The 14,041-nt window shown below is 50.4% G+C and overlaps 1 protein-coding gene across 2 annotated transcripts in view; it reads right to left on the reverse strand.

Moving 5' to 3' along the window:
• Window positions 1–4,322: 4,322 nt before the first annotated feature.
• The window catches only part of GTF3C2 (general transcription factor IIIC subunit 2), a 159,447-nt gene continuing 149,728 nt past the window's right edge, over window positions 4,323–14,041 (reverse strand). For both annotated transcript variants that reach the window (XM_069728612.1, XM_069728611.1), the window contains exons 19-20: window positions 10,457–10,564; window positions 4,323–4,901 (exon numbers count right to left, since the gene is read on the reverse strand). In XM_069728612.1, the coding sequence (XP_069584713.1) occupies window positions 4,653–4,901; window positions 10,457–10,564 (357 nt within the window). In that variant the 3' untranslated portion in view covers window positions 4,323–4,652. The remainder of the gene's footprint in view (window positions 4,902–10,456; window positions 10,565–14,041) is intronic.

Here is a 14,041-nt window from a genome sequence, read left to right on the forward strand (position 1 = left end):
GGACAGTCACGGGCCAGACTCCCACCTCTCACACGGACAGTCACAGGCCGGACTCCCACCTCTCACATGGACAGTCACGGGCCGGACTCCCTTCTCACACACAGATAGTGACGGGCCGGACTCCCTTCTCTCACACGGACAGTCACGGGCCAGACTCCCACCTCTCACACGGACAGTCACAGGCCGGACTCCCTTTTCTCACACGGACAGTCACGGGCCGGACTCCCTTTTCTCACACGGACAGTCACGGGCCGGACTCCCTTCTCACACACAGATAGTGACGGGCCGGACTCCCTTTTCTCACACGGACAGTCACGGGCCAGACTCCCTTTTCTCACACGGACAGTCACGGGCCGGACTCCATTCTCACACACAGATAGTGACGGGCTGGACTCCCTTTTCTCACACGGACAGTGACGGGCCGGACTCCCTTTTCACACAGTCACAGGCTGTACTCCCTTCTCTCACATGGACAGTCACGGGCCAGACTCCCTTCTCTCACACGGACAGTGACGGGCCGGACCCTTTTCTCTCACACGGACAGTGACGGGCCAGACTCCCTTCTCTCACACGGACAGTGACGGGCCAGACTCCCTTCTCTCACACGGACAGTCACGGGCCGGACTCCCTTCTCACACACAGTCACGGGTCGGACTCCCTTCTCTCACAGGGACAGTGACTGGCCGGACTCCCTTCTCTCACACGGACAGTCACGGGCCGGAGTTCCTTCTCTCACACAGTCACGGACCGGACTCCCTTCTCTCACACGGACTGTCACGGGCCGGACTCCCTTCTCACACACAGATAGTGGCGGGCCGTACTTCCTTCTCTCACACGGACAGTGACGGGCCGGACTTCCTTCTCTCACACGGACAGTGACGGGCCGGACTTCCTTCTCTCACATGGACAGTCACGGACCGGACTCCCTTCTCTCACACGGACAGTGATGGGCCGGACTCCCTTCTCACACATGGACAGTGACGGGCCAGACTCCCTTCTCTCACACGGACAGTGAAGGGCCGGACTCCCTTCTCTCACATGGACAGTCACGGACCGGACTCCCTTCTCTCACATGGACAGTGACGGGCCGGACTTCCTTCTCTCAAATGGACAGTCACGGACCGGACTCCCTTCTCTCACACGGACAGTGACGGGCCAGACTCCCTTCTCTCACACGGACAGTCACGGGCCGGACTCCCTTCTCTCACATGGACAGTCACGGACCGGACTCCCACCTCTCACACGGACAGTGACGGGCCGGACCCTTTTCTCACACAGACAGCGACAGGCCGGACTCCCTTTTCACACAGTCACGGGCTGTACTCCCTTCTCTCACATGGACAGTCACGGGCCAGACTCCCTTCTCTCACACGGACAGTGACGGGCCGGACCCTTTTCTCTCACACGGACAGTGACGGGCCAGACTCACTTCTCTCACACGGACAGTGACGGGCCGGACTCCCTTCTCTCACAGGGGCAGTGACAGGCCGGACTCCCACCTCTCACACCGACAGTGACGGGCCGGACCCTTTTCTCTCACACAGACAGCGACAGGCCGGACTCCCTTTTCACACAGTCACGGGCTGTACTCCCTTCTCTCACATGGACAGTCACGGGCTGGACCCTTTTCTCTCACACGGACAGTCACGGGCCAGACTCCCTTCTCTCACACGGACAGTGACGGGCCGGACCCTTTTCTCTCACACGGACAGTGACGGGCCAGACTCACTTCTCTCACACGGACAGTGACGGGCCGGACTCCCTTCTCTCACAGGGGCAGTGACAGGCCGGACTCCCACCTCTCACACCGACAGTGACGGGCCGGACCCTTTTCTCTCACACAGACAGCGACAGGCCGGACTCCCTTTTCACACAGTCACGGGCTGTACTCCCTTCTCTCACATGGACAGTCACGGGCTGGACCCTTTTCTCTCACACGGACAGTCACGGGCCAGACTCCCTTCTCTCACACGGACAGTGACGGGCCGGACTCCCTTCTCTCACAGGGGCAGTGACAGGCCGGACTCCCTTCTCTCACACGGACAGTGACTGGCCGGACTCCCTTCTCACACAAGGACATTCATGGGCCGGACTCCCACCTCTCACACAGATAGTGACGGGCCGGACTCCCTTTTTTCACACAGTCACGGGCCGGACTCCCTTCTCTCACACGGACAGTCACGGGCCGGACTCCCTTCTCACACACGGACAGTCACAGGCCGGACTCCCTTCTCTCACACAGTCACGGGCCGGACTCCCTTCTCACACACAGACAGTCACAGGCCGGACTTCCTTCTCTCACACGGACATTCACGGGCCAGACTCCCTTCTCACACACAGACAGTCACGGGCTGGACTCCCTTCTCTCACACGGACAGTGACGGACCGGACTCCCTTCTCTCACACGGACAGTCACGGGCCAGACTCCCACCTCTCACACGGACAGTCACAGGCCGGACTCCCACCTCTCACATGGACAGTCACGGGCCGGACTCCCTTCTCACACACAGATAGTGACGGTCCGGACTCCCTTCTCTCACACGGACAGTCACGGGCCAGACTCCCACCTCTCACACGGACAGTCACAGGCCGGACTCCCTTTTCTCACACGGACAGTCACGGGCCGGACTCCCTTTTCTCACACGGACAGTCACGGGCCAGACTCCCTTCTCACACACAGATAGTGACGGGCCGGACTCCCTTCTCTCACATGGACAGTCACAGGCCGGACTCCCACCTCTCACACGGACAGTCACAGGCCGGACTCCCTTTTCTCACACGGACAGTCACGGGCCGGACTCCCTTCTCACACACAGATAGTGACGGGCCGGACTCCCTTTTCTCACACGGACAGTCACGGGCCGGACTCCCTTTTCTCACACGGACTGTCACGGGCCGGACTCCCTTCTCACACACAGATAGTGACGGGCTGGACTCCCTTTTCTCACACGGACAGTGACGGGCCGGACTTCCTTCTCTCACACGGACAGTCACGGGCCGGACTCCTTTCTCACACACAGATAGTGACGGGCTGGACTCCCTTTTCTCACACGGACAGTCACGGGCTGGACTCCCTTCTCACACACAGATAGTGACGGGCTGGACTCCCTTTTCTCACACGGACAGTGACGGGCCGGACTTCCTTTTCTCACACGGACAGTCACGGGCCGGACTCCCTTCTCACACACAGATAGTGACGGGCTGGACTCCCTTCTCACACACAGATAGTGATGGGCCGGACTCCCTTTTCTCACACGGACAGTGACGGGCTGGACTTCCTTCTCACACACAGATAGTGATGGGCCGGACTCCCTTTTCTCACACGGACAGTGACGGGCTGCACTTCCTTCTCTCACACGGACAGTCACGGGCCGGACTCCCTTCTCACACACAGATAGTGACGGGCTGGACTCCCTTTTCTCACACGGACAGTCACGGGCCGGACTCCCTTCTCACACGGACAGTCACAGGCCGGACTCCCACCTCTCACACGGACAGTCACAGGCCGGACTCCCTTTTCTCACACGGACAGTCACGGGCCGGACTCCCTTTTCTCACACGGACAGTCACGGGCCGGACTCCCTTCTCACACACAGATAGTGACGGGCCGGACTCCCTTTTCTCACACGGACAGTCACGGGCCGGACTCCCTTTTCTCACATGGACAGTCACGGGCCGGACTCCCTTTTCTCACACGGACAGTCACGGGCCAGACTCCCACCTCTCACACGGACAGTCACAGGCCGGACTCCCACCTCTCACACGGACAGTCACAGGCCGGACTCCCTTTTCTCACACGGACAGTCACGGGCCGGACTCCCTTTTCTCACACGGACAGTCACGGGCCGGACTCCCTTCTCACACACAGATAGTGACGGGCCGGACTCCCTTCTCACACACAGATAGTGACGGGCCGGACTCCCTTTTCTCACACGGACAGTCACGGGCCGGACTCCCTTTTCTCACACGGACAGTCACGGGCCGGACTCCCTTCTCACACACAGATAGTGACGGGCTGGACTCCCTTTTCTCACACGGACAGTGACGGGCCGGACTTCCTTCTCTCACACGGACAGTCACGGGCCGGACTCCCTTCTCACACACAGATAGTGACGGGCCGGACTCCCTTTTCTCACACGGACAGTCACGGGCCGGACTCCCTTCTCACACACAGATAGTGACGGGCCGGACTCCCTTTTCTCACACGGACAGTCACGGGCCGGACTCCCTTCTCACACAGATAGTGACTGACCGGACTCCCTTCTCACACACAGACAGTCACGGGCCAGACTCCCACTCATACAAGGACACAACACTTAAAAAAACTTGCAAAAATAGGATTTTATTATTAAACAGACAGGAGGCCTCCGGAGCAGCTCAATGTGAGCGATGAGGAGGCGACATGGCTCCGTCCGTACTGCCCAGATCTGTGCGGGACGGAGCAGATCAGCAAGACTTTGCTTTGTCCTGTGGTACAATAATCCTGCCAATATGGGGCCTGGGCAGTGTTAAGTGCTATATAGATGTCCGTCTGGGCATGACAGCAGATAAAAAAGCAAAAACTCTTAAAAACAAACTAAAATCAGAAGTGATGTGGAAATTTTTAAAAAACTAAAGAGCTGAAAACAAGGGTGGAGGTCCTCCGGGTGTCACTACGAGACATCTGTCCCATCCGCCACAGTCTCGATCTGCACTACACAGTGCTGGACCTCTGGGCTGTACTCCGACTCTCTGGCTGTCTCTGCCACTCCATACTTGGCCTGAAACCTGGCGATCTTCTCCTGGATCATCTTCTGCCCGACCGACGTCAGCAAACCTTGAACGCAGTGAACCCTTACCAGGCCGGAGTGACCCCCAGACACAATCCACGGGTACGCATCCAAGTTGGGGTTGAACCGGACCTAAAGATGACAAAATGGGTCAAAAATGGATACTGGGAACTGAGTAGTCACCGGGGTCTCCACAGACCGCTGCTCTCATTGCTCCTCACAAGCTCCCGGGGAAGGAGCTGCTCACCCCCTTCGTGAGTGGATGTGGGGGGTCCTCATCCTATGCATGTGCAGATGCAGGGGGTCCAAGCCTAAATACGAGCTGCAAGTATTCTCACCCTGTATATTAGCTGTGGTGGTCTTCACCCTATATAGACACGAGCTGGGGTGGTCCTCACCCTATATAGACAGGAGCTATGGTGGTCTTCACCCTATATACACTAGCTGCGGTGGTCCTCGCCCTATATATACGAGCTGTGGTGGTCCTCACCCTATATATACACGAGCTGGGGTGTTCTGACCCTATATAGACAGGAGCTGTGGTGGTCCTCACCCTATATAGACAGGAGCTGTGGTGGTCTTCACCCTATATTCGAGCTGTGCTGGTCCTCCACTTCTATACGAGCTTCCTCACATTATGTTTGAGCTGTGGTGGTCCTCGCCCTATAAACGAGCTGTGGTGGACCTCACTATATATATATATATATATATATATATACACACACATACACGAGCTATGGTGGTCTTCACCCTATATAGACACGAGCTGGGGTGGTCCTCACCCGATATAGACACTAGCTGCGGTGGTCCTCACACTATATATACATGAGCTGTGGTGGTCCTCACCCTATATAGACAGGAGCTGTGGTGGTCTTCACCCTATATACACTAGCTGCGGTGGTCCTCGCCCTATATATACGAGCTGTGGTGGTCCTCACCCTATATATACACGAGCTGGGGTGTTCTGACCCTATATAGACAGGAGCTGTGGTGGTCCTCACCCTATATAGACAGGAGCTGTGGTGGTCTTCACCCTATATTCGAGCTGTGCTGGTCCTCCACTTCTATACGAGCTTCCTCACATTATGTTTGAGCTGTGGTGGTCCTCGCCCTATAAACGAGCTGTGGTGGACCTCACCCTATATATATACATACACGAGCTGTGGTGGTCTTCAACCTATATAGAAACGAGCTGTGGTGGTCCTCACCCCTATTTAAAAGCTGCACTGGTCCTCACCCTATATACGAGCTGCAATGGACCTCACCCTACATACGATCTGTGGTGGTCCTCACCCTATTTACGAGCTGTGGTGGTCCTCAGCCTATAGATGAGCTCTGATGGTCCTGACCCTATATACGAGCTGTGGTGGTCCTTACCCTATATACGAGCTGCGGTGGTCCTCACCATATATACAGTTACATAGTAACATAGTTAGTAAGGCCAAAAAAAGACATTTGTCCATCCAGTTCAGCCTATATTCCATCATAATAAATCCCCAGATCTACGTCCTTCTACAGAACCTAATAATTGTATGATACAATATTGTTCTGCTCCAGGAAGACATCCAGGCCTCTCTTGAACCCCTCGACTGAGTTCGCCATCACCACCTCCTCAGGCAAGCAATTCCAGATTCTCACTGCCCTAACAGTAAAGAATCCTCTTCTATGTTGGTGGAAAAACCTTCTCTCCTTCAGACGCAAAGAATGCCCCCTTGTGCCCGTCACCTTCCTTGGTATAAACAGATCCTCAGCGAGATATTTGTATTGTCCCCTTATATACTTATACATGGTTATTAGATCGCCCCTCAGTCGTCTTTTTTCTAGACTAAATAATCCTAATTTCGCTAATCTATCTGGGTATTGTAGTTCTCCCATCCCCTTTATTAATTTTGTTGCCCTCCTTTGTACTCTCTCTAGTTCCATTATATCCTTCCTGAGCACCGGTGCCCAAAACTGGACACAGTACTCCATGTGCGGTCTAACTAGGGATTTGTACAGAGGCAGTATAATGCTCTCATCATGTGTATCCAGACCTCTTTTAATGCACCCCATGATCCTGTTTGCCTTGGCAGCTGCTGCCTGGCACTGGCTGCTCCAGGTAAGTTTATCATTAACTAGGATCCCCAAGTCCTTCTCCCTGTCAGATTTACCCAGTGGTTTCCCGTTCAGTGTGTAATGGTGATATTGATTCCCTCTTCCCATGTGTATAACCTTACATTTATCATTGTTAAACCTCATCTGCCACCTTTCAGCCCAAGTTTCCAACTTATCCAGATCCATCTGTAGCAGAATACTATCTTCTCTTGTATTAACTGCTTTACATAGTTTTGTATCATCTGCAAATTTCCATCCACTGTATATAAAGACACATTTGCAGGTGTTTCTCAATCTATGACATGAAATCAGAATAAACCTTTCCCGTTCTAGGACAATTAGGATTACCATAATTATTAATATTTGCAAATGCCAGAATAATGGGAGAGAGAGAATGTTCTAAGGCATTTTTATTACTTACTGCAAAGTCAAAAGTTTCCATCCACTAAAGATTACTCTGCCTTTACACAATTCTGGACTGTCCATATGATGATGTCATGTGTTTGGAGGCTTTTGGTAGTTTTTTTGGCAACATCTGAGTTAATTAGAAACACACCTGTGGTTGTATTTTAATGCACACCTGAAACACTCCGGTTTGTGTAGCATGAAGGGAAAGTCTCAAGAAATCAGCCAAGATATCAGGAAGAGAATTGTGGACTTGCACAAGTCTGGCTCATCCTTGGGTACAATTTAAATATACCTGAAGGTGCCTCGTTCATCTGTACAAACAATTATACACAAGTACAAACAAGATGGAAATTTCCAGCCATCATACCGCTCAGGAAGGAGATGGGTTCTGTGTCCCAGAAATGAACGTGCTTTGGTCGGACATGTGCTTGTCAACCCAAGGACAAAAGCAAAGGACCTTGTGAAGATGATAGTGGAAGCTGGTAATAATGTATCACTATCCACAGTGAAATGAGTAATGTATCAACATGGGCTGAAAGGCCACTCTGCAAGGAAGAAGCCATTACTCCAAAAGAAACATAAAAAGCCAGATTAAAAAGTTTGCTAATGCACACAGGAACAAAGACCTTAATTTTTAAAGACTTGTCCTGTGGTCTGAGGAAACTAAAATTGAACTTTTGGGGCATAATGACCATCGTTACGTTTGGAGGAAAAAGGGAGAAGCTTGGAAGCCTAAGAACACCATCCCAACTGTGGAACACGGTGGTGGCAGCATCATGTTGTGGGGTTGTTTTGTTGCAGGAGGGACTGGTGCACTTCACAAAACATCATCATGAGAAAAAAAGATTATTTGGCAATACTGAAGCAACATCTCAAGACATCAGCCAGGAAGTGAAAGCTTTGGCAGAAATGGGTCTTCCAAATGGACAATGACCCAACCCGAAGCACATCGCCAAAATGGTAACAGAGTGGCTTAAGGACAACAAAGTCAATGTTTGGAGCGGCCATCACAAAGCCCTGATCTCAATCCTATTGAAAATTTATGGGCAAAGCAGTAAAGGCCGATGTGAGCGAGGCGACCTACAAACCTGGATCAGTTACCCAAATTCCCAAACTATTGTGAGAAGCTTCTGGAAGGAGATCCCAAACGTCTGACCCAAGTCATTCAGGGACTTATTTATTGTTTCCTACGTTTGCCACTTTACTCCTATATAGAGATCATCAGTTTATAATTGCACTCTTGATGTGGCACTTTTTGCACAATTTTGGCTTTTATTCACACAACTTTTAGTCCCATATTTTTTTTAATTAAAAATTTCAAATCATAAATGCAATTGTTGCTGTAGTAGGAGGCATTACATTGGGGCCTGTTGAGTCACCTTTGGTCCCATTATTTTATGTCTGGTATTATTATTACTACTGTCGCTTTATTGTGTGCACACTTTTAATGTATTATTTTTTGCTACTATTGCTACTGGTATTAATAAAGGTATTTTAATTATTACTCTTGCCTGGGATTTTTATGGTTCTCCATGAGGTTGGTTTTTCTCCAAGTCATTCAGTGTGAGGGCAATGGGGCCAAATACTAATGAAATGGATGGAAACGTCTGACTTTGCAGTAAGTAATAAAAATGCCTTAAAACATTCTCTGTCTCTTATTATTCTGGCATTTGGCAAATATTAATAATGATGGTAATCCTAATTGTCCTAAAACGGGAAGAGTTTATTATATTTTCATGCCAGATATTGAGAAAAACCTGCAGATGTGTCTTTATATATAGTGGACGGAAACTTCTGGTTTTTGCTGTATTTTTTATGAGCTATGGAGGTCCTCCCAATATATATATATATATATATATATATATATATACACACACACACACACACGCACAGGTGCTTCTCACTACAGTAGAATATCACCAGAAAGTGAGTTGATTTCAGTTCTTCAATACAAAAAATGAATCTCCTATATTCTATAGAGTCATTACACGCAGAGTGATCTATTTCACGTGTTTATTTCTGTTAATGTTGATGATTACGGCTTACAGCCAATGAAATCCCAAAAGTCATTATCTCAGTAAATTAGAATAATTAACAATAAACACCTGTAAAGGCTTCCTGAGCGGTTATAAAGGTCCTTAGTCTGTTTCAGGAGATCCACAATCATGGGGAAGACTCTGACTGACAGATGTCCAGAAGGCGTCACTTTCACACTCCACAAGGAAAGTACATTTTGCATTTAATTTGGAAATCAAGGTCCCAGAGTCTGGAGGAACAGTGGAGGCCACAGTCCAAGCTGCAGGAGGTCTAGTGTGAAGTCTCCACAATCAGTGATGGTTTGGGGGCCATGTCATCTGCTGGTGTAGGTCCACTGGGTTTTATCAAGACCAAAGTCAGCGCAGCCGTCTACCAGGACATTGTAGAGCACTTCATGCTTCCCTCTGCCAACAAGCTTTTTGGAGATGGAAATGTCATTCTCCAGCAGGACTTGGCCCCTGTCCACACTGCCAAAAGTACCAATACCTGGTGTAAAAACAACAGTATCACTGGGCTTGATTGGCAGCAAACTCACCTGACCTTACCCCCAGAGAATCTATAGAGTATTGTCAAGAGGAAGATGAGACACCAGACCCAACAATGCAGACGAGCTGAAGGCTGCTACCAAAGCAACCTGGGCTTCCATAACCCCTCAGCAGCGCCACAGGCTGATCGCCTCCATGCCACGCCGCATTGATGCAGTAATTGATGCCAAAGGAGCCCGACCAAGTATTGAGTGCATTTACTGATCATACATTTCAGTAGGGAACATTTCAGATTTTACAATCATTTTGCAAGCTGGTGTTATAAAGTATTCTAGCTTACTGAGATAATGACTTTTGGGTTTTCATTGGCTGTAAACCATAATCATCATCAACATTAACAGAAATAAACACGTGAAATAGATCACTGTGTGTAATGACTCTACAGAATATAGGAGATTCACTTTTTGTGTTGAACTGAAATAAATTCACTTTTTGATGATATTCTAATTCTGTGAGAAGCCCCTGTATATATATATATATATATATATATATATATATATATATATATATATATATATATATATATAATGTCGTGGTGGTCCTCACCCTATTTAACGAACTGGGGTGATCCTCGCCCTATATATAAGCCGTGGGGCTCCTCACCTTTTGTATGGCCTCCAGCTGCACACGCTCCATGTTTAGGTCGCCCTTCAGCTCGTTGGCTTGCATATTCTTCACTGGTTCCCGGCTTCCCAGGTTGTGGAAGTTGGTCTGTATCAAGGAGAAGGCAGTTACCTACAGCAGTGGGTCCCGGGCTGAACCCCTACACTGTGTGCAGACCTGGTCCTGTTCACACTGCTGAGGGTTTGTTACCTGCATGACAGCATTGTGCTGCTATATAGATGGTGGAGGAGGACATTGCTATGTGCTGCTATATAGATGGTGGAGGAGGACATTGCTATGTGCTGCTATCATTGAGTGACCTCGGACCCTCAGCTCCAGTGACAGGAAATCTTCAGCACAAGACATTGTGGATAATTGTAGCTTCAGCTTTGTGGGAACAGTTTAGGGAAGACCCTTATCTGCCCCCCATGACTGTGACCAGTGCACGAGGTCCATACAGACATGGGGGAAACATGAGCGCCAGCACAGAGCCTGCATCCCAACCTCATCCAACATTATGGAGACGGTGAGACCGGCCTCCCCCCAACATCAGGGTCTGCCACAATTGCTCTTCTGGCTGAAGGGTCAAAAATTCCCACAGACACCTCTAAAATCTTGAAGAAATCCAAGAAGAGCGTGAATGGTTATATCTATGTCTCCATGTTAATGTCCATGGAGGACACCAGAGACCTTGGAGGTGGATGTGGGGGGCACATCCTCTTCCCAGTGTTGTGGCTCCAATTAAAGAGATAAATCATTGGATGACGGGAACAATGAGAGAACATAGTAACATAGTAACATAGTTAGTAAGGCCGAAAAAAGACATTTGTCCATCCAGTTCAGCCTATATTCCATCATAATAAATCCCCAGATCTACGTCCTTCTACAGAACCTAATAATTGTATGATACAATATTGTTCTGCTCCAGGAAGACATCCAGGCCTCTCTTGAACCCCTCGACTGAGTTCGCCATCACCACCTCCTCAGGCAAGCAATTCCAGATTCTCACTGCCCTAACAGTAAAGAATCCTCTTCTATGTTGGTGGAAAAACCTTCTCTCCTCCAGACGCAAAGAATGCCCCCTTGTGCCCGTCACCTTCCTTGGTATAAACAGATCCTCAGCGAGATATTTGTATTGTCCCCTTATATACTTATACATGGTTATTAGATCGCCCCTCAGTCGTCTTTTTTCTAGACTAAATAATCCTAATTTCGCTAATCTATCTGGGTATTGTAGTTCTCCCATCCCCTTTATTAATTTTGTTGCCCTCCTTTGTACTCTCTCTAGTTCCATTATATCCTTCCTGAGCACCGGTGCCCAAAACTGGACACAGTACTCCATGTGCGGTCTAACTAGGGATTTGTACAGAGGCAGTATAATGCTCTCATCATGTGTATCCAGACCTCTTTTAATGCACCCCATGATCCTGTTTGCCTTGGCAGCTGCTGCCTGGCACTGGCTGCTCCAGGTAAGTTTATCATTAACTAGGATCCCCAAGTCCTTCTCCCTGTCAGATTTACCCAGTGGTTTCCCGTTCAGTGTGTAATGCTGATATGTATTCCTTCTTCCCATGTGTATAACCTTACATTTATCATTGTTAAACCTCATCTGCCACCTTTCAGCCCAAGTTTGCAACTTATCCAGATCCATCTGTAGCAGAATACTATCTTCTCTTGTATTAACTGCTTTACATAGTTTTGTATCATCTGCAAATATCGATATTTTACTGTGTAAACCTTCTACCAGATCATTAATGAATATGTTGAAGAGAACAGGTCCCAATACTGACCCCTGCGGTACCCCACTGGTCACAGCGACCCAGTTAGAGACTATACCATTTATAACCACCCTCTGCTTTCTATCACTAAGCCAGTTACTAACCCATTTACACACATTTTCCCCCAGACCAAGCATTCTCATTTTGTGTACCAACCTCTTGTGCGGCACGGTATCAAACGCTTTGGAAAAATCGAGATATACCACGTCCAATGACTCACCGTGGTCCAGCCTATAGCTTACCTCTTCATAAAAACTGATTAGATTGGTTTGACAGGAGCGATTTCTCATAAACCCATCAGAACGATGCTGATAAATGGAGCAATCACAAGTTTCGAACCTGTCGGTACTTCTGTGTTTACGATAGTTTCAGTCCAGGGTTTCTGTGGTCCAGCAATCAGGGCCGCCCCTCCCCGAGAACCTACCTCTATCTGACTACCCGCTGCCAAACGTTTCTTCTTGTTTTTCCCATGTTTCGTATATGGGGACAGTGGGGGTGATGCTCTCATGTCCTCAGTATACGGATCATGATTCAGCAACGAAAAAACAGTGCGGCAGCCCCTATAATTTCCAGACCCCGGGTCACACGTGAAAGGATCACACCTTACAGTTCACTGGACGCTGTGCACAACAGATGGATGCCTGGGAGATGGCCTCTGTAGGGGCTAAAGCGAGGCTCACAAAGTCCTTCTCCCGTCAGTACAAGGTTCATAAAGTCCTCCTCCTGACAAGGCGAGGCTCACAAAGTCCTCCTCCCTATAGGGCAAGGCTCATGAAGTCCCCACGGCAGGACAATGTTTTGGAATACCTCCTCTTTGCAGGGAGAGGCTCACAAAGTCCTCTTCATGGGAGGGCAAGGCTCACTAGGTCCTCCTCCCAGCAGGGCAAGGCCCACAAAGTCCTCTTCACGGGAGGGCGAGGCTCACTAGGTCCTCCTCCCAGCAGGGCAAGGCTCACAAAGTCCTCCTCCCAGCAGGGCAAGGCCCACAAAGTCCTCTTCACGGGAGGGCGAGGCTCACTAGGTCCTCCTCCCAGCAGGGCAAGGCCCACAAAGTCCTCTTCACGGGAGGGCGAGGCTCACTAGGTCCTCCTCCCAGCAGGGCAAGGCTCACAAAGTCCTCCTCCCGGCAGGGCAAGGCCCACAAAGTCCTCTTCACGGGAGGGCGAGGCTCACTAGGTCCTCCTCCCAGCAGGGCGAGGCTCACAATGTCCTCCTCCCGGCAGGGCAAGGCCCACAAAATCCTCTTCACGGGAGGGCGAGGCTCACTAGGTCCTCCTCCCAGCAGGGCGAGGCTCACAAAGTCCTCTTCCCGGCAGGGTGAGGCTCACAAAGTCCTCCTCCCTGTAGGGAAAGGCTCATGAAGTCCCCACGGCAGGACGATGTTTAGGAATACCTGCTCTTTGCAGGGGAAGGCCCACAAAGTCCTACACCCAGCAGGGTAAGGCCCACAAAGTCCTCTTCCCGGAAGGGCGAGGCTCACTAGGTCCTCCTCCCGGCAGCGCGAGGTTCACAATGTCCTCTTCTCGGCAGGGCGAGGCTCACAAAATCCTCCTCCTGGCAGGGAAAGGCTCACGATGTCCTCCTCCCGGTAAGGCGAGGCTCATGAAGTCCCCACGGCAAAAAGATGTTTAAAAATACCTTCTATTTGCAGGGAGAGGCTCAGAAAACCTCCTGCCCGCCAGGGCGAGGCTCGGGAACTCCTCTGCCCGCCAGGGCGAGGCTCGGGAACTCCTCTGCCCGCCAGGGCGAGGCTCGGGAAACAGGGGAAACAGCTTAAGAGTGTTCCCCCAACCCCCCCTTCCCCAGA

The sequence above is a fragment of the Ranitomeya imitator genome, chromosome 5 (assembly GCF_032444005.1).
Source record: "Ranitomeya imitator isolate aRanImi1 chromosome 5, aRanImi1.pri, whole genome shotgun sequence".
Lineage (NCBI taxonomy): Eukaryota > Metazoa > Chordata > Amphibia > Anura > Dendrobatidae > Ranitomeya > Ranitomeya imitator.